This window comes from Haemorhous mexicanus, unplaced genomic scaffold (assembly GCF_027477595.1).
Source record: "Haemorhous mexicanus isolate bHaeMex1 unplaced genomic scaffold, bHaeMex1.pri scaffold_238_ctg1, whole genome shotgun sequence".
In the NCBI taxonomy this organism is placed as follows: Eukaryota; Metazoa; Chordata; class Aves; order Passeriformes; family Fringillidae; genus Haemorhous; species Haemorhous mexicanus.
In genome coordinates, this window is record NW_026776065.1 from 4,339 (window position 1) to 28,327 (window position 23,989).

General features: G+C 63.1%; 1 protein-coding gene across 1 annotated transcript; it reads right to left on the minus strand.

Annotated features, from left to right (window-relative positions):
• Positions 1 to 851: 851 nt before the first annotated feature.
• On the minus strand, positions 852 to 21,295 carry PPP5C (protein phosphatase 5 catalytic subunit). Its single transcript, XM_059837777.1, has 13 exons — positions 21,158 to 21,295; positions 16,693 to 16,934; positions 12,567 to 12,714; positions 10,762 to 10,883; positions 10,610 to 10,675; positions 10,416 to 10,514; positions 10,215 to 10,320; positions 8,894 to 9,036; positions 8,128 to 8,215; positions 7,982 to 8,022; positions 6,299 to 6,477; positions 3,207 to 3,288; positions 852 to 1,017 (listed from the first exon to the last, which is right to left on the minus strand). Exons 1-13 carry the CDS (start codon positions 21,273 to 21,275, stop codon positions 955 to 957), a joined length of 1,497 nt encoding a protein of 498 aa, XP_059693760.1. The 5' UTR covers positions 21,276 to 21,295; the 3' UTR covers positions 852 to 954.
• Between the last annotated feature and the right edge of the window lie 2,694 nt (positions 21,296 to 23,989).

Consider the following 23,989-nt stretch of genomic DNA (forward strand, 5'->3'; position numbering starts at 1 on the left):
TGGGGGTCCCTGGTGAAATTTGGGGGTAACCAGGGCAAATTTGGGGTTCTGGGGGGAGGGATTTGGGGGTCCCCAGGGAGGATTTGGGGGTCCCTGGTGAAATTTGGGGGTAACCAGGGCAAATTTGGGGTCCCTGGGAGAGATTTGGGGGTCCCCAGGGAGGATTGGGGGGGTCCCTGGTGAAATTTGGGGGTAACCAGGGCAAATTTGGGGTTCCGGGGGGAGGGTTTGGGGGTCCCCAGGGAGGATTTGGGGGTCCCTGGGAGAGATTTGGGGGTCCCTGGTGAAATTTGGGGTGCCCAGGGAGGTTTTGGGGCTCCCTGGTGAAATTTGGGGGTCCCCAGGACAAATTTGGGATCCCCTCCCTCCATCCCGGTCGCCATGGCAACAACGCGAGAAGGGCGGGGGGGGGAGGGCAGGGTTTCCATGGCAACCGTGACAGCGCCCCCTAGGGGGCGGGAAACTATTAACGAAGTGACTTTTAATTAACTTTATTGAACGTGATTAATTAATTACAGAGATGGTAAAACCGCACGGCGGAGGGGGTGGGGGGGAAGGAGGGGGAGGGGGGCGGCACGGGACCCCTCCCCTCTTCCCCTCCCCCCTCCTCCTCCTCCTCGCACCTATTGCTCGTTATTTGGGGGGGGGGGGAGGGGTCAGGAGGGGGAGGGGCAGTGCCAGCAGAGGGGAGGGGACCCCTCCCCCCCCCCCCCCCCATTTCCAGGACCCCCCCCCTGCATCCCCCACCCCGGGAGGTGCCGCCCCCCCCCAGCCCCTCCTGCCCCGAACTGGGAGCACTGGGAGCACTGGGCAGGGGGGAGGTGGGGTGGGGGAGGGGAATAAATACAATCTTCCAATATATTAAAACCCCCCTGGGGGGTGCTGGGGGGAGGGGGCTCGGGGTTGGTTTTTTTTGGGGTGTCCGGGGGGGTCGTGGGGACCCCCTCGGGGGGGTCACATCATGCCCAGCTGCAGGAGGGTGTTGGCGTACATCATGGGCTTGACGTTGGGGTGAGGCTGGGGGAGGGGGAAAAAGGTGGGGAGGGGGCTCAGGGGGGGGTTGGGGTACACCCCCCCCCACCCCAAATTGACAGCCCGGACACCCCGAAAACTCCTGAGGTCACCCGTAAAGGTGAGACCCCCCCAAGAGCCCCCCCCCCCCCCAAAAGGATGAGACCCCCCAAAGAACCCCCCCAAAAGGATGAGACCCCTCAAGGACCCTCCCAAAAGGATGAGACCCCCCCCCCAAAGAACCCCCCAAAAGGATGAGACCCCCCAAAGAACCCCCCCAAAAGGATGAGACCTCTCAAGGACCCCCCCAAAAGGATGAGACCCCTCCAAAACCCCCCCCAAATAACCCCTGGGACCCTCCCCCAAAAAGATGAGACCCCCCCCAAAGAACCCCTGGGACCCTCCCCCAAAAGGAGGAGACCCCCCCAAAGAACCCCCCCAAAAGGATGAGACCCCCCCAAAGAACCCCCCCAAAAGGATGAGACCCCTCAAGGACCCCCCCAAAAGGATGAGACCCCCCCCAAAACTCCCCCCAAATAACTCCTGAGGACCCCCCCCAGAAAGATGAGACCCCCCCCAAATAACCCCTGGGACCCCCCCCCAAAAAGATGAGACCCCCCAAATAACCCCCCCAAAAAGATGAGACCCCCCAAAGAACCCCCCCAAAAGGATGAGACCCCTCAAGGACCCCCCCAAAAGGATGAGACCCCCCCCAAAACTCCCCCCAAATAACTCCTGAGGACCCCCCCAGAAAGATGAGACCCCCCCCCCAAATAACTCCTGGGACCCTCCCCCAAAAAGATGAGACCCCCCCCAAAGAACCCCCCCAAAAAGATGAGACCCCCAAAGAACCCCCCCAAAAGGAGGAGACCCCCCCAAAACCCCCCCCCAAATAACCCCTGGGACCCTCCCCCAAAAAGATGAGACCCCCCAAAGAACCCCCCCAAAAAGAATGAGACCCCTCCGAGTTTTTGGGGGTCCCTGGGTGGATTTTGGGGGTCCCAGTTTGGATTTTGGGGTCCCAGTTTGGATTTGGGGGGTCCCAGTTTGGATTTTGGGGTCCCTGGGTTGGATTTTGGGGTCCCTGGGTTGGATTTTGGGGGTCCCGGGGTGGATTTTGGGGTCCCAGTTTGGATTTTGGGGGTCCCGGGGTGGATTTGGGGGGTCCCAGGGTGGATTTTGGGGTCCCAGTTTGGATTTTGGGGGTCCCAGTTTGGATTTTGGGGGGTCCCAGTTTGGATTTGGGGGTCCCAGTTTGGATTTTGGGGTTCCCAGTTTGGATTTTGGGGTCCCAGTCTGGATTTGGGGGGTCCCTGGGTGAATTTTGGGGTCCCTGGGTGGACTTTGGGGGTCCCAGTTTGGATTTGGGGTTCCCAGTTTGGATTTTGGGGTCCCAGTTTGGATTTTGGGGGTCCCAGTTTGGATTTTGGGGGGTCCCAGTTTGGATTTTGGGGGTCCCAGTTTGGATTTTGGGGTTCCCAGTTTGGATTTTGGGGTCCTGGGGTGAATTTTGGGGTCCCTGGGTGGATTTTGGGGGTCCCAGTTTGGATTTTGGGTTCCCAGTTTGGATTTTGGGGTTCCCAGTTTGGATTTTGGGGGTCCCGGGGTGGATTTTGAGGTCCCAGTTTGGATTTTGGGGTCCCAGTTTGGATTTTGGGGGTCCCAGTTTGGGTTTGGGGGTCCCTGGGTTGGATTTTGGGGGTCCCAGTCTGGATTTTGGGGTCCCAGTCTGGATTTGGGGGGTCCCTGGGTGGATTTTGGGGTTCCCAGTTTGGATTTTGGGGTCCCAGGGTGGATTTTGGGGGTCCCTGGGTTGGATTTTGGGGGTCCCAGTTTGGATTTGGGGTTCCCAGTTTGGGTTTGGGGGGTCCCAGTTTGGATTTTGGGGGTCCCAGTTTGGATTTTGGGGGTCCCAGTCTGGATTTGGGGGGTCCCGGGGTGGATTTTGGGGTCCCAGTTTGGATTTTGGGGGTCCCAGGGTGGAGTTTGGGGTCCCAGTTTGGATTTTGGGGTCCCAGTTTGGATTTTGAGGTCCCACTTTAGATTTTGGGGGTCCCGGGGTGGATTTTGGGGTCCCAGGGTGGATTTTGGGGTCCCAGTTTGGATTTTGGGGTCCCTGGGTGGATTTTGGGGTCCCAGTTTGGATTTTGGGGTCCCAGGGTGGATTTGGGGGGTCCCAGTGCCCCCAGACTCACCACTGCTGTGAACTGGTGGAAGTCGGGGCGGAGGTCGCTGCCCCGCAGGTGGATGTAGGAGCCCTTGTTGCCCATCTGGTCACTGCAGGGGACATTTGGGGACATTTGGGGACACTTGGGGACATCAGAGCACAACCCCCGAGGGCCACTGAGGGTGGGGATCACCAGGGATGGGACATTTGGGGACATTTGGGGACACTTGGGGACATTTGGGGACATCAGAGCACAACCCCCGTGGGCCACTGAGGGTGGGGATCACCAGGGATGGGACATTTGGGGACATTTGGGGACATTTGGGGACACTTGGGGACATCAGAGCACAACCCCCATGGGCCACTGAGGGTGGGGATCACCAGGGATGGGACATTTGGGGACACTTGGGGACATTTGGGGACATCAGAGCACAACCCCCGTGGGCCACTGAGGGTGGGGATCACCAGGGATGGGACATTTGGGGACATTTGGGGACACTTGGGGACACTTGGGGACATCAGAGCACAACCCCCATGGGCCACTGAGGGTGGGGATCACCAGGGATGGGACATTTGGGGACACCTGGGGACATTTGGGGACACTTGGGGACATCAGAGCACAACCCCCGTGGGCCACTGAGGGTGGGGATCACCAGGGATGGGACATTTGGGGACATTTGGGGACATTTGGGGACATTTGGGGACACTTGGGGACACTTGGGGACATCAGAGCACAACCCCCGTGGGCCACTGAGGGTGGGGATCACCAGGGATGGGACATTTGGGGACATTTGGGGACACTTGGGGACATCAGAGCACAACCCCCGTGGGCCACTGAGGGTGGGGATCACCAGGGATGGGACATTTGGGGACATTTGGGGACATTTGGGGACATCAGAGCACAACCCCCGTGGGCCACTGAGGGTGGGGATCACCAGGGATGGGACATTTGGGGACATTTGGGGACACTTGGGGACATCAGAGCACAACCCCCGTGGGCCACTGAGGGTGGGGATCACCAGGGATGGGACATTTGGGGACATTTGGGGACACTTGGGGACACTTGGGGACATCAGAGCACAACCCCCGTGGGCCACTGAGGGTGGGGATCACCAGGGATGGGACATTTGGGGACATTTGGGGACACTTGGGGACACTTGGGGACATCAGAGCACAACCCCCATGGGCCACTGAGGGTGGGGATCACCAGGGATGGGACATTTGGGGACATTTGGGGACATTTGGGGACACTTGGGGACATCAGAGCACAACCCCCATGGGCCACTAAGGGTGGGGATCACCAGGGATGGGACATTTGGGGACATTTGGGGACACTTGGGGACATCAGAGCACAACCCCCGTGGGCCACTGAGGGTGGGGATCACCAGGGATGGGACATTTGGGGACATTTGGGGACATCAGAGCACCGCCTTTGTGGGCCACTGAGGGTGGGGATCACCAGGGATGGGACATTTGGGGACAACAAGGTACAGGGGACACTGGGGACAAAACCAAGGGGACAACATGGCTGAGGGACACCGGGCTTGGGGACACTGCAGGTCAGAGGACACCAGGCTTGGGGACACCAGACCAAGTGGCCAAGGTGGCTCAGGGGACACAGGGCTTGGGGACACAGGGCTTGGGGACACTGGGGACAAAACCAAGTGGCCAAGGTGGCTCAGGGGACACGGGGCTTGGGGACACTGGGGACACCAGACCAAGTGGCCAAGTTGGCTCAGGGGACACCGGGCTTGGGGACACTGGGGACACCAGACCAAGTGGCCAAGGTGGCTCAGGGCACACTGGGCTTGTGGACACTGGGGACAAAACCAAGTGGCCAAGGTGGCTCAGGGGACACGGGGCTTGGGGACACTGGGGACCAAACCAAGTGGCCAAGGTGGCTCAGGGGATACAGGGCTTGGGGACACAGGGCTTGGGGACACTGGGGACACCAGACCAAGTGGCCAAGGTGGCTCAGGGGACACTGGGCTTGGGGACACTGGGCTTGGGGACACTGGGGACCAAACCAAGTGGCCAAGGTGGCTCAGGTGACACAGGGCTTGGGGACACTGGGGACACCAGACCAAGTGGCCAAGTTGGCTCAGGGGACACAGGGCTTGGGGACACTGGGGACACCAGACCAAGTGGCCAAGGTGGCTCAGGGGACACAGGGCTTGGGGACACTGGGGACACCAGACCAAGTGGCCAAGGTGGCTCAGGGGACACAGGGCTTGGGGACACTGGGGACACAAAAACAAGTGGCCAAGGTGGCTCAGGGGACACAGGGCTTGGGGACACTGGGGACACCAGACCAAGTGGCCAAGGTGGCTCAGGGGACACGGGGCTTGGGGACACCGGGCTTGGGGACACTGGGGACAAAACCAAGTGGCCAAGGTGGCTCAGGGGACACGGGGCTTGGGGACACTGGGGACCAAACCAAGTGGCCAATGTGACTTAGGGGACACAGGGCTTGGGGACACTGCAGGTCAGGGGACACTGGGCTTGGGGACACCAGACCAAGTGGCCAAGGTGGCTCAGAGGACACCGGGCTTGGGGACACTGGGGACACCAGACCAAGTGGCCAAGGTGGCTCAGGGGACACGGGGCTTGGGGACACTGGGGACCAAACCAAGTGGCCAAGTTGGCTCAGGGGACACAGGGCTTGGGGACACAGGGCTTGGGGACACTGGGGACAAAACCAAGTGGCCAAGGTGGCTCAGGTGACACTGGGCTTGGGGACACTGGGGACACCAGACCAAGTGGCCAAGGTGGCTCAGGGGACACCGGGCTTGGGGACACTGGGGACACCAGACCAAGTGGCCAAGGTGGCTCAGGGGACACAGGGCTTGGGGACACTGGGGACAAAACCAAGAGGCCAAGGTGGCTCAGGGGACACAGGGCTTGGGGACACCGGGCTTGGGGACACTGGGGACAAAACCAAGTGGCCAATGTGGCTCAGGGGACACAGGGCTTGGGGACACCGGGCTTGGGGACACTGGGGACCAAACCAAGTGACCAACGCAGCCCAAGGAACTGAACCGAGGCGACACCGGGGCACAAAGCCAAGGCCAGGGCGCCACCCCCGAGGTGTCCCCGAGGTGTCCCCGAGGTGTCCCTCACCAGTAGTTGGGGGCGGAGAAGACGGTGACACAGCGGCCATCGTGGGCCACCTCGTAGCCCTCGGGCTTGACCTCGTGGCTGCGGATGATGAGCTCCAGGCGGTTCCGCTCCAGGAAGCGCTTGGTGACATCGGGGCCAAACTGGCAGCTGACCCCCCGCTTGCTGACCGACCGGCCGTTCTGGGGACATTGGGGACATCGGGGACATTGGGGACATTGGGGACACTGGGGACATTGGGGGCATTGGGAACAGGGGGGACATTGGGAGCATTGGGGTGATTGGGGACATTGGGGACATTGGGGACCTTGGTGACATCGGGGCCAAACTGGCAGCTGACCCCCCGCTTGCTGACCGACCGGCCGTTCTGGGGACATTGGGGACATCGGGGACATTGGGGACATTGGGGACACTGGGGACATTGGGGGCATTGGGAACAGGGGGGACATTGGGAGCATTGGGGTGATTGGGGACATTGGGGACATTGGGGACCTTGGTGACATCGGGGCCAAACTGGCAGCTGACCCCCCGCTTGCTGACCGACCGGCCGTTCTGGGGACATTGGGGACATCGGGGACATTGGGGACATTGGGGACACTGGGGACATTGGGGGCATTGGGAACAGGGGGGACATTGGGAGCATTGGGGTGATTGGGGACATTGGGGACATTGGGGACATTAGTGACATCGGGGCCAAACTGGCAGCTGACCCCCCGCTTGCTGACCGACCGGCCGTTCTGGGGACATTGGGGACATTGGGGACATCGGGGACATTGGGGGCATTGGGGACATTGGTGACACTGGGGGCATTGGGGGCATCTGGGACATTGGGGACACTGGGGACATTGGGGACATTGGTGACATTGGGGACATTGGGGTGATTGGGGGCATTGGGGACATTGGGGATATTGGGGGCATTGGGGACATTGGTGACATCAGGGCCAAACTGGCAGGTGACCCCCCGCTTGCTGACCGACCAGCCGTTCTGGGGACATGGGGGACATTGGGGACATTGGGGACATTGGGGGGGTTGGGGACATTGGGGGCATTGGGGACATTGGGGACATTGGGGACATTGGGGGCATTGGGGGCATTGGGGACATTGGGGACATTGGGGGGGTTGGGGGCATTGGGGACATTGGAGGTATTGGGGACATTGGGAGGACATTGGGGACAGGGGAGGGACATTCTGGACATTGGGGATATTGGAGACATTGGGGTGATTGGGGACATTGGGGACATCGGGGACACTGGGGACATTGGGGGCATTGGGGACATCAGGGCCAAACTGGCAGCTGACCCCCCGCTTGCTGACCGACCGGCCGTTCTGGGGACATTGGGGACATTGGGGACATCGGGGACATTGGGGGGGATTGGGGTGATTGGGGACATTGGGGACATTGGGGACACTGGGGACACTGGGGACACACCCAGGGGACAGCAGGGTCGGCTGCCTTGGGGGAGGTGGTAGGGGGGTTGGTGGCACTGGGAAGTTGGGGACAGGAGAAGAGAGTGGCACTGGGACACCAGGACGTGGCAGAGAGTGGCACTGGGATGGAGCAGGTGACAGCAGTGGGACACGGGGACACGGAAAGGGACAGCAGCAGGACCTTGGGGACAGGACAGGGGACACCCTGAGGACATGGGGACAGGGGAGGGGACATCCCGAGGAGGGTCACAGCTCACCTGGGGCTGGGGGTCGGACCAGAGCAGGTCACACATCGGCCCTGGTGAGGGGGGGGACACAGGGCAGGGGGTCACAGCTCAGCCCCTGGCCTTGGGGACACCTTGGGGACACCTTGGGGACATCCCGGGGGGGGTCCCTGTCCCACCTGAGTCCGGGGGCTGCCGGTTCCGCTCGATCTTGCGGATGTCATCGAGGGTCACCCCGTCCTCGCTGAAGAGCCCCCCGTGCATGATCTGGGTGGGGACACGCGGTGGTGGGGACATTGGGGACAGCAGGGGGACAGGGCCACCCCGACCCCGAGGGGACAGGGACAGGCTGGGGGAGGGGCGGGGGAGGGGTCAAAGTCCCCCATTTTATGGAGGCTGCCAAAAAGGGATCCATACAAATCAATAGGCTGCCAGATAGTGAGCCAAAACCCTCTGCCAAATTGGGATCTATTAAAGCCAATAGGCGCTGCCAGATAGTGATCCATCACGGCTGCCAAATTGGGAGCCATTACTTTAAATGACAGCTGCGAGATTGTGAGCCAATTCGCTTTGCCAAATAGAGATCCACCACAGCCAATATGCGCTGCCAGATAGTGAGCCAAAATGGCTGCCAAATAAGGATCTATTACTGTTAATAACAGCTGCGAGATAGTGAGCCAATTCGCTTTGCCAAATAGAGATCCACTACAGCCAACGGGCGCTGCCAGACAGTGATCCAACACGGCTGCCAAATTGGGATCCATTACTGTTAATGACAGCTGCGAGATTGTGAGCCAATTCTCTTTGCCAAATAGAGATCCACTACAGCCAACGGGCGCTGCCAGATAGTGAGCCAACACGGCTGCCAAATAGGGATCTATTCAAGCCAATGGGCGCTGCCAGATAGTGACCCACGGTGACAATGTCCCCTCGGTGTCCCCTCACCAGGACTTTGCCGTTGATGCACTGGGCCAGGGGCAGCCACTCGAAGACCTCGCTGAAGAGGGCGAACATCTGCGCCGTGTACTTGGCCTTGACCTCGCCCTCGAAGCCGTAGATCTGGTTCATGTTGTCCGTCTCGTGGTTCCCTGAGGGGACACGGGGACAACTGCCACCCCTAGGGACACTGCCTGGGGCTGGGGACACCGCCCGGGCCTGGGGACACTGCTCAGGGTTGGGGATATGCACCCCAGAGTCCAGGGTGGGACATCCCCAGGGATATGGGATGGGGGACATGGGACGGAGAATGGCATCAGGAGGGACAGGGGACAAGGGTTGGGGACAGGGGATGTGGCCCTGTGACACAGGACAGGGTCCTGCACCCCGCAGGGGACGTGGGGTGTGCCCCACAATGGGACAGAGGGGACACAACCCCATGATGTGGCACCAGGAGCTGGTCCTGGGGATGGGGACAGGGATGTCCCCAAGGGACAGGGATGGCACCAATCCCAAGGGACAGGGATGTCCCCAAAGGACAGAGATGGCACCAATCCCAAGGGACAGGGATGTCCCCAAGGGACAGGGATGGCACCAATCCCAAGGGGACAGGGATGCCCCCAACCTATAGGGACAGGGACGTCCCCAAGGGACAAGGATGGCACCAATCCCAAGAGGACAGGGATGTCCCCAACCCTAAGGGGACAGGGATGGCACCAATCCCAAGGGGACAGGGATGTCCCCAAGGGACAGAGATGGCACCAATCCCAAGGGGACAGGGAAGTCCCCAAGGGACAAGGATGGCACCAATCCCAAGGGGACAGGGATGTCCCCAAGGGACAGGGATGTCCCCAACCCCAAGGGGACAGGGATGGCACCAATCCCAAGGGGACAGGGATGTCCCTAACCCCAAGGGACAGGACAGGGATCTCCCCAGCCCAAGGGACAGCGATGTCCCCAACCCCAAGGAGACAGGGATGTCCCCAACCCCAAGGGACAGGACAGGGATGTCCCCAACCCCAAGGGGACAGGGATGGCACCAATCCCAAGGGGACAGGGATGTCCCCAAGGGACAGGGATGGCACCAATCCCAAGGGACAGCAATGTCCCCAACCCCAAGGGACAGCAATGTCCCCAACCCCAAGGGACAGGGACAGGACGGTGACAAAACCTCCCAATTTACACGATCTGCCAGAAAGTGATCCATAGCGAACAACGGGCGCTGCCAAATAGTGATCCATTCGGGACAACTGGGGACAACAGGGGACAACAGGGGACATCTGCGGGGACACGACCCCCCCAGGGCCGGCCAGGGGGGCCCTGGCAGTACCTCGGAGCAGGTGGAAGTGGTCAGGGTAGAGCAGCTTGAAGCCAAAGAGCGTCAGGATGACCTCGACCGAGAAGGAGCCGCGGTCCACGAAGTCCCCGTTGAAAATCTGTCACCAGCTGAGGACAATGACACCTCCCACCAGTGTCCCCAGCGTCCCCTCCCAGCCCGTGCCACCCCAGGGGACCGCCAGGGTGTGGATACATAAGGGTTGGCCTCGGAGGGGAGCCCGTTGAGCTCGAAGATGTTCAGCAGGTCGTAGAACTGCCCGTGGGTGTCCCCGCACACTGTCACCTTCTCTGTCTGCCGAGGGACACCGATGACGTCACCGCGCTGGCACCTGGGGACACCCCCTGAGGACGCCCCCCACACCTTCCCCCCCAGGTAGGGGAACCCACCTCCTTCAACGTGGTCTCCACCAGGGTGGGCAGCTTGGCCAGCACCTCCTTCACCTGCACCAGGATCTGCGGGGTGGGGACGTTGGGGACAGCAGGGGGACAGCGGGGGGACAGCGGGGTTTTGGGGGGTTTTTGGGGGGTTTTTGGGGTACCTGGTAGGCACATTTCCTGTGGAGTTTCTTCTGGTCCTTGTACCATTGCATCAGGTCCTTCATGAAGGCCAAGGTCACCTTGCCGTCCTCCAGCTTGGGGCCGCTGTACTCGTCCTCGATGGCTGTGGGGACAGGGGGGTGACAGCGTGGGGACAGCGGGGACACGCCCCCCCCCCCAGGGACAGGAGGTGCTGGGGACTCTCGTGGTGGGGACCCCGAGAACTCCAGAGGGGACAAAAGCTCAGCTGGGCACCTCGAGAGCCTCAGGGGACACTCAGCCGCCCCAGGTGACACCTGAGCCCCTCCAGGCTCCCCCTAAGCCCTTCCAGGCTCCCCCTGAGCCCCCCCAAAGTGACCCCTGAGCCCCTCAGGCTCCCCCTGATCCCCCCAGGCATGCCCTGAGCCCCTCCAGGCTCCTCCTGAGCCCCCCAAAGTGACCCCTGAGACCCCCCCAGGCACCCCCTGAGCAGCTCCTGAGCCCCCCAAGTTCCCCCTAATCTCCCCAAAGTGACCCCTGAGCCCCTCCAGGCTCCCCCTAAGCCCTTCCAGGCTCCCCCTGAGCCCCCCAAAGTGACCCCTGAGCCCCCCAGGCTCCCCCTGATCCCCCCCAAGCTCCCCCTGATCCCCCCCAAGCTCCCCCTAAGCCCCCCAAGCACCCCCTGATCCCCCCAGCCTCCCCCTAAGCCCTTCCAGGCTCCCCCTGAGCCCCCCAAAGTGACCCCTGAGACCCCCCTGATCCCCCCAGGCACCCCCTGAGCCCCTCCAGGCTCCTCCTGATCCCCCCCAAGCTCCCCCTGATCCCCCCCAGGCTGCCCCTAAGCCCCTCCAGGCTCCGCCTGAGCCCCCCAAAGTGACCCCTGAGCCCCCCAGGCAGCCCCTGATACCCCCAAGCTCCCCCTGATCACCCCCAGCCTCCCCCTGATCCCCCCAAAGTGACCCCTGAGCCCCCCTGATCCCCCCAGGCACCCCCTGAGCCCTTCCAGGCTCCCCCTGAGCCCCCCAAAGTGACCCCTGAGACCCCCCAGGCTCCCCCTGATCCCCCCCAGGCTGCCCCTGATCCCCCCAGGCACGCCCTGAGCCCCTCCAGGCTCCTCCTGAGCCCCCCCAGGCTCCCCCTAAGCCCTTCCAGGCTCCCCCTGAGCCCCCCAAAGTGACCCCTGAGCCCCCCAGGCACCCCCTGATACCCCCAAGCTCCCCCTGATCCCCTCCAGCCTCCCCCTGATCCCCCCAAAGTGACCCCTGATCCCCCTCTGATTCCCCCAAGCTCCCCCTGATCCCCCCCAAGCTCCCCCTAAGCCCCCCAAGCTCCCCCGATCCCCCCCAGCCTCCCCCTAAGCCCCCCAAAGTGACCCCTGAGCCCCCCCTGATCCCTCCAGGCTCCCCCTGATCCCCCCCAGCCTCCTCCTGATCCCCCCAAAGTGACCCCTGATCCCCCCCCTGATCCCCCCAGGCTCCCCCTGAGCCCCCCCAAGCTCCCCCTAAGCCCCCCAAGCTCCCCCTGATCCCCCCCAGCCTCCCCCTGATCCCTCCAAAGTGACCCCTGAGCCCCCCATGAGCCCCCCCAGGCTCCCCCTGATCCCCCCAAAGTGACCCCTGAGCCCCCCATGAGCCCCCCCAGCCTCCCCCGATCCCCCCAAAGTGACCCCCTGATCCCCCCCAGCCTCCCCCTAATCCCCCCCAGGCTCCCCCCGATCCCCCCCAGCCTCCCCCCGATCTCCCCCAAGCTCCCCCTGATCCCCCCCCTGATCCCCCCAGGCTCTCCCCGAGCCCCCCAGGACCCCCCCGGGGCGGGCAGGGGGTCTCACTCATGCTCTCGATGTCCAGCGAGTCGACCACGGAGCGCTTGTGCTCGTCGCTGGCGATGGCCCTCTCGAAGGCCTTCTGCTTGACAATGCGGTGACACTCCTGGTACTTGAGCTTGGCGTCCTTGTCGTTGGGCCTCACCTTCACCACCTGCGGGGGACAGCCAGGGGACAGCCCCTCAGGGCACGGGGACAGCAGGGGACACAGCGCTAGGGCATGGGGACAGCCCCTCAGGGCATGGGGACAGCTGGGGACACAGCCCTAGGGCATGGGGACAGCCCCTCAGGGCATGGGGACAGCCAGGGGACAGACCCTCAGGGCACGGGGACAGCTGGGGACACAGCCCTAGGGCATGGGGACAGCAGGGGACACAGCCCTAGGGCATGGGGACAGCTGGGGACACAGCCCTAGGGCATGGGGACAGCTGGGGACACAGCCCTAGGGCATGGGGACAGCTGGGGACACAGCCCTAGGGCATGGGGACAGCTGGGGTCAGCCAGGGGACAGACAGTCAGGGCACGGGGACAGCCCTTCAGGGTGTGGGGACAGCCAGGCACACACTGACCCCAGGTGACCCACCCTGACCCCAGGACACACACCCTGACCCCAGGACACACACCCTGACCCCAGGATGGACACCCTGACCCCAGTACACACACCCTGACCCCAGGTAACCCACCCTGACCCCAGATAACCCACCCTGACCCCTCCCTGTCTCTCACCATCTCGTAGTCCCTCAGGGCAGCCTTGAACTTGCCCAGGGCCATGTTGCTGGCCGTGTGCCCCCAGGTGACCCACCCTGACCCCAGATAACCCACCCTGACCCCAGGATGGACACCCTGACCCCAGGTGACCCACCCTGACCCCAGGACACAGACCCTGACCCCAGGACACACACCCTGACCCCAGGTGACCCACACTGACCCCAGATAACCCACCTTGACCCCAGGACAGACACCCTGACCCCAGGATGGACACCCTGACCCCAGGACACCCACCCTGACCCCAGGACACACACCCTGACCCCTCCCTGTCTCTCACCATCTCGTAGTCCCTCAGGGCAGCCTTGAACTTGCCCAGGGCCATGTTGCTGGCCGTGTGCCCCCAGGTGACACACCCTGACCCCAGGTGACCCACCCTGACCCCAGGACACCCACCCTGACCCCAGGACAGATACCCTGACCCCAGGACACACACCCTGACCCCAGATAACCCACCCTGACCCCAGGTAACCCACCCTGACCCCAGGTAACCCACAATACACACACTGACCCCAGGATGGACACCCTGACCCCAGGTAACCCACCCTGACCCCAGGACACCCACCCTGACCCCAGATAACCCACCCTGACCCCAGGACACCCACCCTGACCCCAGATAACCCACCCTGACCCCAGGACACCCACCCTGACCCCAGGTAACCCACCCTGACCCCAGATAACCCACAATACACACCCTGACCCCAGGACACACACCCTGACCCCAGATAACCCACCCTGACCCCAGATAACCCACCCTGACCCCAGGACACCCACCCTGACCCCAGGTAACCCACCCTGACCCCAGGACACCCACCCTGACCCCAGATAACCCACCCTGACCCCAGGACACACACCCTGACCCCAGGTGACCCACCCTGACCCCAGGACAGACACCCTGACCCCAGGATGGACACCCTGACCCCAGGTGACCCACCCTGACCCCAGGTAACCCACAATACACACACTGACCCCAGGATGGACACCCTGACCCCAGGACACCCACGCTGACCCCAGGACACCCACCCTGACCCCAGGTAACCCACCCTGACCCCTCCCTGTCTCTCACCATCTCGTAGTCCCTCAGGGCAGCCTTGAACTTGCCCAGGGCCATGTTGCTGGCCGTGTGCCCCCAGGTGACACACCCTGACCCCAGGGCACACACCCTGACCCCAGGGCACACACCCTGACCCCAGGACACACACCCTGACCCCAGGTAACCCACCCTGACCCCAGATAACCCACAATACACACACTGACCCCAGGACACCCACCCTGACCCCAGGATGGACACCCTGACCCCAGGACACCCACCCTGACCCCAGGTAACCCACCCTGACCCCTCCCCTGTCTCTCACCATCTCGTAGTCCCTCAGGGCAGCCTTGAACTTGCCCAGGGCCATGTTGCTGGCTGTGTGCCCCCAGGTGACCCACCCTGACCCCAGGACACCCACCCTGACCCCAGGTAACCCACAATACACACCCTGACCCCAGATAACCCACCCTGACCCCAGGATGGACACCCTGACCCCAGTACACACACCCTGACCCCAGGACAGATACCCTGACCCCAGGACACACACCCTGACCCCAGGACAGACACCCTGACCCCAGATAACCCACCCTGACCCCAGGACACACACCCTGACCCCAGGACGGACACCCTGACCCCAGGACACACACCCTGACCCCAGATAACCCACCCTGACCCCAGGATGGACACCCTGACCCCAGGACACACACCCTGACCCCAGGTAACCCACCCTGACCCCAGATAACCCACCCTGACCCCAGGACACACACCCTGACCCCAGGTAACCCACCCTGACCCCAGATAACCCACAATACACACCCTGACCCCAGGACACACACCCTGACCCCAGATAACCCACCCTGACCCCAGATAACCCACCCTGACCCCAGGACACCCACCCTGACCCCAGATAACCCACCCTGACCCCAGGACACCCACCCTGACCCCAGGTGACCCACCTTGACCCCAGGACAGACACCCTGACCCCAGGATGGACACCCTGACCCCAGGTGACCCACCCTGACCCCAGGTAACCCACCCTGACCCCTCCCTGTCTCTCACCATCTCGTAGTCCCTCAGGGCAGCCTTGAACTTGCCCAGGGCCATGTTGCTGGCCGTGTGCCCCCAGGTGACCCACCCTGACCCCAGGATGGACACCCTGACCCCAGGACAGATACCCTGATCCCAGGTAATCCACCCTGACCCCAGGTAACCCACCCTGACCCCAGATAACCCACAATACACACACTGACCCCAGGATGGACACCCTGACCCCAGGTAACCCACCCTGACCCCAGGACACCCACCCTGACCCCAGGACACACACCCTCACCCCAGGATGGACACCCTGACCCCAGTACACCCACCCTGACCCCAGGACACACACCCTGACCCCAGGACACCCACTCCGACCCCAGATAACCCACCCTGACCCCAGGATGGACACCCTGACCCCAGGTTACCCACCCTGACCCTCCTTGTCTCTCACCATCTCGTAGTCCCTCAGGGCAGCCTTGAACTTGCCCAGGGCCATGTTGCTGGCCGTGTGTCCCCAGGTGACCCACCCTGACCCCAGGACACACACCCTGACCCCAGGACAGATACCCTGACCCCAGGACAGACACCCTGACCCCAGGGCACACACCCTGACCCCAGATAACCAACCCTGACCCCAGGACACCCACCCTGACCCCACGATGCACACCCTGACCCCAGTACACACACCCTGACCCCAGGTAACCCACCCTGACCCCAGGACACACACCCTGACCCCAGGACACACACCCTGACCCCAGGATGGACACCCTGACCCCAGTACACACACCCTGACCCCAGGACACCCACCCTGACCCCAGTACACCCACCCTGACCCCTCCCTGTCTCTCACCATCTCGTAGTCCCTCAGGGCAGCCTTGAACTTGCCCAGGGCCATGTTGCTGGCCGTGTGCCCCCAGGTGACCCACCCTGACCCCAGGACACCCACCCTGACCCCACAATGCACACCCTGACCCCAGATAACCCACCCTGACCCCAGGTAACCCACAATACACACACTGACCCCAGGATGGACACCCTGACCCCAGGTAACCCACCCTGACCCCAGGATGGACACCCTGACCCCAGGACACCCACCCTGACCCCAGGTAACCCACCCTGACCCCAGGATGGACACCCTGACCCCAGGACACACACCCTGACCCCAGATAACCCACCCTGACCCCAGATAACCCACCCTGACCCCAGTACACCCACCTTGACCCCAGATAACCCACCCTGACCCCAGGTGACACACCCTGACCCCAGTACACCCACCCTGACCCCTCCCCTGTCTCTCACCATCTCGTAGTCCCTCAGGGCAGCCTTGAACTTGCCCAGGGCCATGTTGCTGGCCGCCCTGCGGTAGTAGCCCTTGACGTACTTGGCGTCGAGCTGGAGGGCGCGCGTGGCGTCGGCCAGGGCGTAGCCGTAGCACTCGGTGCGCAGGTAGGCCAGGCTGCGGTTGCCATAGTAGATGGCGTTGGAGGGGTTCAGCTCGATGGCGCTGCTGTACAGCCTCACCGCGTTCTCGTAGTCCTTGCCTGCCCACACACAGCCCGGGACAAAAGGGACAAGTGGCCAGGTCCCAAAGGTCAGGAGTGACCAGGTCCCAAAGGTCAGGGGTGACCAGGTCCCAAAGGTCAGGGGTGACCAGGTCCCAAAGGTTGGGATTGGCCAGAGCCCAAAGGCCAGGAGTGACCAGGTTCCAAAGGTTGGGATTGGCCAGAGCCCAAAGGTGAGGAGTGACCAGGTTCCAAAGGTTGGGATTGGCCAGAGCCCAAAGGGTGAGGGTGGCTGGAGCCCAAGGGCACACACACTGACCCCAGGTGACACACACTGACCCCAGGTGACACACAGTGACCCCAGGTGACACACAGTGACCCCAGGATGGACACAGTGACCCCAGGGTGCTGCTGTACAGCCTCACCGCGTTCTCGTAGTCCTTGCCTGCCCACACACAGCCCGCGTCGGCTCCGGGGGCCGCGGTGGCCACGGGACAAAAGGGACAAGTGGCCAGAGCCCAAAGGCCGGGAGTGACCAGGTCCCAAAGGCCAGGAGTGACCAGGTCCCAAAGGTCAGGAGTGGCCAGGTCCCAAAGGTCAGGAGTGGCCAGGTCCCAAAGGGTGGGAGTGACCAGGTCCCAAAGGTGAGGAGTGACCAGGTCCCAAAGGCCAGGAGTGACCAGGTCCCAAAGGTTGGGATTGGCCAGAGCCCAAAGGGTGAGGGTGGCTGGAGCCCAAGGGCACACACACTGACCCCAGGTGACACACACTGACCCCAGGTGACACACACTGACCCCAGGTGACACACAGTGACCCCAGGATGGACACAGTGACCCCAGGGTGCTGCTGTACAGCCTCACCGCGTTCTCGTAGTCCTTGCCTGCCCACACACAGCCCGCGTCGGCTCCGGGGGCCGCGGTGGCCACGGGACAAAAGGGACAAGTGGCCAGAGCCCAAAGGTCAGGAGTGACCAGGTCCCAAAGGTAAGGAGTGGCCAGGTCCCAAAGGCCAAGAGTGACCAGGTCCCAAAGGTCAGGAGTGGCCAGGTCCCAAAGGTCAGGAGTGACCAGGTCCCAAAGGTCAGGAGTGGCCAGGTCCCAAAGGGTGGGAGTGACCAGGTCCCAAAGGTCAGGAGTGACCAGGTCCCAAAGGTCAGGAGTGACCAGGTCCCAAAGGTCAGGGGTGACCAGGTCCCAAAGGTGAGGAGTGGCCAGGTCCCAAAGGTGAGGAGTGGCCAGGTCCCAAAGGTCAGGAGTGACCAGGTCCCAAAGGTCAGGGGTGACCAGGTCCCAAAGGTCAGGAGTGACCAGGTCCCAAAGGGTGAGGGTGGCCAGGTCCTAAAGGTCAGGAGTGACCAGGTCCCAAAGGCCAGGAGTGACCAGGTCCCAAAGGTTGGGATTGGCCAGAGCGCAAAGGGTGAGGGTGGCTGGAGCCCAAGGGCACACACACTGACCCCAGGTGACACACAGTGACCCCAGGATGGACACAGTGACCCCAGGGTGCTGCTGTACAGCCTCACCGCGTTCTCGTAGTCCTTGCCTGCCCACACACAGCCCGGGACAAAAGGGACAAGTGGCCAGAGCCCAAAGGTCAGGAGTGACCAGGTCCCAAAGGTCAGGAGTGACCAGGTCCCAAAGGGTGGGAGTGACCAGGTCCCAAAGGTCAGGAGTGACCAGGTCCCAAAGGCCAGGAGTGACCAGGTCCCAAAGGCCAGGAGTGACCAGGTCCCAAAGGCCAGGAGTGACCAGGTCCCAAAGGTGAGGAGTGACCAGGTCCCAAAGGTCAGGAGTGGCCAGGTCCCAAAGGTCAGGGGTGACCAGGTCCCAAAGGGTGGGAGTGACCAGGTCCCAAAGGTCAGGAGTGACCAGGTCCCAAAGGTTGGGATTGGCCAGAGCCCAAAGGGTGAGGGTGGCTGGAGCCCAAGGGCACACACACTGACCCCAGGTGACACACACTGACCCCAGGTGACACACAGTGACCCCAGGATGGACACAGTGACCCCAGGGTGCTGCTGTACAGCCTCACCGCGTTCTCGTAGTCCTTGCCTGCCCACACACAGCCCAGGACAAAAGGGACAAGTGGCCAGGTCCCAAAGGCCAGGAGTGACCAGGTCCCAAAGGTCAGGAGTGACCAGGTCCCAAAGGCCAGGAGTGACCAGGTCCCAAAGGTCAGGAGTGACCAGGTCCCAAAGGTCAGGAGTGACCAGGTCCCAAAGGTCAGGAGTGACCGGAGCCCAAAGGTCAGGAGTGACCAAGTCACAAAGGTAAGGAGTGACCAGGTCCCAAAGGTCAGGAGTGACCAGGTCCCAAAGGTCAGGGGTGACCAGGTCCCCAGGGCTGAGGGTGGCCAGGTCCCAAAGGTCAGGGGTGACCAGGTCCCAAAGGTCAGGAGTGACCAGGTCTCAAAGGCCAGGAGTGACCAGGTCCCAAAGGTAAAGAGTGACCAGGTCCCAAAGGTCAGGAGTGACCAGGTCCCAAAGGTCAGGGGTGACCAGGTCCCAAAGGCCAAGAGTGGCCAGGTCCCAAAGGTCAGGAGTGACCAGGTCCCAAAGGCCAGGAGTGACCAGGTCCCAAAGGCCAAGAGTGGCCAGGTCCCAAAGGTCAGGAGTGGCCAGGTCCCAAAGGGTGGGAGTGACCAGGTCCCAAAGGTGAGGAGTGACCAGGTCCCAAAGGTCAGGAGTGGCCAGGTCCCAAAGGTCAGGGGTGACCAGGTCCCAAAGGGTGGGAGTGACCAGGTCCCAAAGGTCAGGGGTGACCAGGTCCCAAAGGTCAGGGGTGACCAGGTCCCAAAGGTCAGGAGTGACCAAGTCCCAAAGGTCAGGGGTGACCAGGTCCCAAAGGTCAGGAGTGGCCAGGTCCCAAAGGTGAGGAGTGGCCAGGTCCCAAAGGTTGGGAGTGACCAGGTCCCAAAGGGTGGGAGTGGCCAGGTCCCAAAGGTCAGGAGTGACCAGGTCCCAAAGGTCAGGAGTGGCCAGGTCCCAAAGGTGAGGAGTGACCAGGTCCCAAAGGTCAGGAGTGACCAGGTCCCAAAGGTTGGGATTGGCCAGAGCCCAAAGGGTGAGGGTGGCTGGAGCCCAAGGGCACACACACTGACCCCAGGTGACACACAGTGACCCCAGGATGGACACAGTGACCCCAGGATGGACACAGTGACCCCAGGGTGCTGCTGTACAGCCTCACCGCGTTCTCGTAGTCCTTGCCTGCCCACACACAGCCCGCGTCGGCACCGGGGGCCGCGGTGGCCACGGGACAAAAGGGACAAGTGGCCAGGTCCCAAATGCCGGGAGTGACCAGGTCCCAAAGGTAAGGAGTGGCCAGGTCCCAAAGGTAAGGAGTGGCCAGAGCCCAAAGGCCAGGAGTGACCAGGTCCCAAAGGCCAAGAGTGACCAGGTTCCAAAGGTCAGGGGTGACCAGGTCCCAAAGGTCAGGGGTGACCAGGTCCCAAGGCCTGGGGGTGGCCGGAGCCCAAAGGGTGGGAGTGACCCCCACTGTCCCCTATAGATCCCAATCTGGCAGTCCCCACTCTCCCCTATAGATCCCAATCTGGCAGCCCCCACTCTGCCCTATAGATCCCAATCTGGCAGCCCCCACTGTCCCCTATAGATCCCAATCTGGCAGCCCCCACTCTGCCCTATAGATCCCAATCTGGCAGCCCCCTCTCTGCCCTATAGATCCCAATCTGGCAGCCCCACTGTCCCCTATAGATCCCAATCTGGCAGCCCCCACTCTCCCCTATAGATCCCAATCTGGCAGCCCCCACTCTCCCCTATAGATCCCAATCTGGCAGCCCGCACTCTCCCCTATAGATCCCAATCTGGCAGCCCCCACTCTGCCCTATAGATCCCAATCTGGCAGCCCCCACTCTCCCCTATAGATCCCAATCTGGCAGCCCCCACTCTCCCCTATAGATCCCAATCTGGCAGTCCCCTCTCTGCCCTATAGATCCCTATCTGGCAGCCCCCGTTACCCCCCATGGGTCCCTATCTAGCAGCCCCCGTTATCCCCGGTTAACCGCCGTGCCTCCCAGTCTGGCAGACCCGTTATCCCCCGTTAATCCCCGTTAACCTCCGCGGCTCCCTATCTGGCAGCCCCCATTACCCCCAATGGATCCCTATCTGGCAGCTCCGTTACCCCGCGCTGCCCTCAGCGGCTCCCTATCTGGCAGCCCCCATTCCCTCCCATGGCTCCCTATCTGGCAGCCCCCGTTCCCCGCCGTTCCCCGCCGTTGCTCCCTCCCCGGTACCCCCCGTTGCCAGCCGGTACCTTTGAAGAACTCGTTGGCTTGGGCCTTGAGCTCCTCGGCCCGTTCGAGGTCGGAAGGGCTCGGGGGCCGCCCGGGGCCGGCGCCGCCGCCGTTCCCCGCCCGCTCTCCCTCCGCCATGGCCGGGCCGTAAAGCGCCGCCGCCGTCGCCGGGCGCGGCCGCCAAGCGCCGCCGTCGCAAAGCCGCGGTGGGAGGGGGGAGCGGTGTCGTAAACGGGGGGCAGAGGAGTGGGCGGGGGTCGCGGGGTCCCCGAAGGTCCCCGAGGGTCCCCAGGTGTCCCCAGGTGTCCCCAGGTGTCCCCGAGGGTCCCCCGTGTCCCCATCACCCTCCCTGTCCCCACGTGTCCCCCTTGTCCCCATCACTCCCAATGTCCCCAAGTGTCCCCAAGGGTTCCCGAAGGTCCCCAAGTGTCCCCAAGGGCCCCCAGGTGTCCCCGAGGGTCCCCAGGTGTCCCCAGGTGTTCCCGAGAGTCCCCAGGTGTCCCCCGTGTCCCCATCACCCTCCTTGTCCCCTCGTGTCCCCCTTGTCCCCATCACTCCCGATGTCCCCCAGTGTCCTCAGGTGTCCCCGAGGGTCCGCAGGTGTCCCCAGGTGTCCCCCGGTGTCCCCAGGTGTCCCCAGGTGTCCCCAGGTGTCCCCGAGGGTCCCCCGTGTCCCCATCACCCTCCCTGTCCCCTCGTGTCCCCCTTGTCCCCATCACTCCCGATGTCCCCAAGTGTCCTCAGGTGTCCCCGAGGGTCCGCAGGTGTCCCCAGGTGTCCCCCGGTGTCCCCGAGGGCCCCCAGGTGTCCCCAGGTGTCCCCCTGTGTCCCCGAGGGCCCCCAGGTGTCCCCGAGGGTCCCCAGGTGTCCCCAGGTGTTCCCCGTGTCCCCATCACCCTCCCAGTCCCCCAATGTCCCCTCGTGTCCCCATCACTCCCGGTGTCCCCAAGTGTCCCCAGGGCCCTGCTTGTGTCCCCCCAAATGTCCCCAAATGTCCTCAACCCCCCCAATGTCCCCAATGTCCCCAAATGTCCCCAAATGTCCCCAATGCCCCGATGTCCCCAATGTCCCAATGTCCCCAACCCCCCCAGTGTCCCCAATCCTCTCAATGTCCCCAATGCCCCCCCCAGTGTCCCCAACCCCCCAATGTCCCCAATCCCCCAATGTCCCCAACCCCCTCAATCCCCCCAATGTCCCCAAATGTCCCCAAATGTCCCCAATGCCCCAATGTCCCCAATGTCCCCAATGTCTCCAATCCCCCCCAGCGTCCCCAATGTCCCCAAATGTCCCCAATGTCCCCCCAAGGTCCCCAATCCCCTCCAACGTCCCCAACCCCCCCAGTGTCCCCAATCCCCTCAATGTCCCCAATGTCCCCAAATGTCCCAAATCCCCTCCAATGTCCCCAACCCCCCCAGTGTCCCCAATCCTCTCAATGTCCCCAATGTCCCCCCCGTGTCCCCAACCCCCCAATGTCCCCAAATGTCCCCAATGTCCCCAAATGTCCCCAATGTCCCCAAATGTCCCCAAATGTCCCCAACCCCCATTCACAGCCGCACCCTCGGTGCTTTCAGAGCGCTTTATGTGGGGGAGGGGACAGCTGGGGGGGGGGGGAGGGGAGGTGACACCGCGGGGGGAGGGGGGGGGTCGTACAGGGACCCCCCCCAAAGCACCGGGGTGGGGGAGGGGAGGGGAGGGAGGGGGGGGGGTGTGCGTGTGGGTCCAGCGGCTCGGGGGGGGGATTGGGGAGGGGTCTGGGGGTCTCGGGGGGGGCTCCTGAGGGGGTTTGGGGGGTCCCTGGGGGGTCTTGGGGGAATTTGGGGGGGAGTCTGGGGGTCTCGGGGGGGTTCCTGAGGGGGTTTGGGGGTCCCAGGGGGGATCTTGGGGGAATTTGGGGGGATTTGGGGGGGTCTTGAGGGGGTTTTGGGGGCCCCGGGGAAATTTGGGGGGATTTGGGGGGGGGGTCTTGGGAGAATTTGGGGGGGTTTTGGGGGCTCCTGAGGGGGTTTTGGGGGTCTCAGGGGAAATTTGGGGGGATTTGGGGGGGTCTTGGGAGAATTTGGGGGGATTTTGGGGGCTCCTGAGGGGGTTTTGGGGGTCTCAGGGGAAATTTGGGGGGATTTGGGGGGATTTTTGGGGGTCTTGGGGGGATTTTGGGGGGTCTTGGGGGGGATTTGAGGGTCCCAGGGGCTCCTGAGGGGGTTTTGGGGGGTCTTGGGGGGGGTCTTTGAGGTCTCAGGGGGTCCTGGAGGGATTTGAGGGGGGGTCCTGGGGGTCCCAGGGGGTCCCGAGAGGTTTTTGGGGAGATTTTGGGGGGTCCCAGGTGGTCTTGGAGGGGATTTTGGGGGGGGGGGTCTCGGGGGAATTTTGGGGGAATTTGGGGAGGGGTGGTCCCGGATTTTGGGGAGGGGGGGGGAAGGGGACACAGCACCGAATTTGGGGGGGTGGGACCCCCAAAAGCACCAAATTGGGGGGGTGAGACCCCCAAATTGGGGGGTGAGACCCCCAAAGCACCAAATTGGGGGGGTGAGACCCCCAAAAGCACCAAATTGGGGGGGGTGAGACCCCCAAATTGGGGGGGTTGAGACCCCCCAAAGCACCAAATTGGGGTGGGGTCCCCAAAATTGGGAATTTGGGGAGGGGGGTGTCATAAATTGGGGGTGGGGGGGGGTCCCTGAGGGGAGGATTTGGGGGGGTGGGTGATAAATGGGGGGGGGGGGGGGGATTTGGGGGTCCCAGGGGTTTTTTTTGGGGGGTGGGGGAGGGGTCAGGTGATGGCTTTTGGTGCAGCCCCCCCCCCCAAAATGTGAATTTGGGGAGGGGTCTCCCCAATTTTGGGGTCCCAAAGCGAGGCG

Excerpts from the sequence above, each read along its gene's own strand:
- PPP5C (XM_059837777.1), bottom strand. The coding sequence starts at position 21,275 with ATGGCGGAGGGAGAGCGGGCGGGGAACGGCGGCGGCGCCGGCCCCGGG. Across the intron at positions 9,037-10,214 it reads CCACTTCCACCTGCTCCGAG|GGAACCACGAGACGGACAAC; the intron begins GTACTGCCAGGG and ends GTGTCCCCTCAG. Across the intron at positions 8,216-8,893 it reads GCATCAACGGCAAAGTCCTG|ATCATGCACGGGGGGCTCTT; the intron begins GTGAGGGGACAC and ends GTCCCCACCCAG.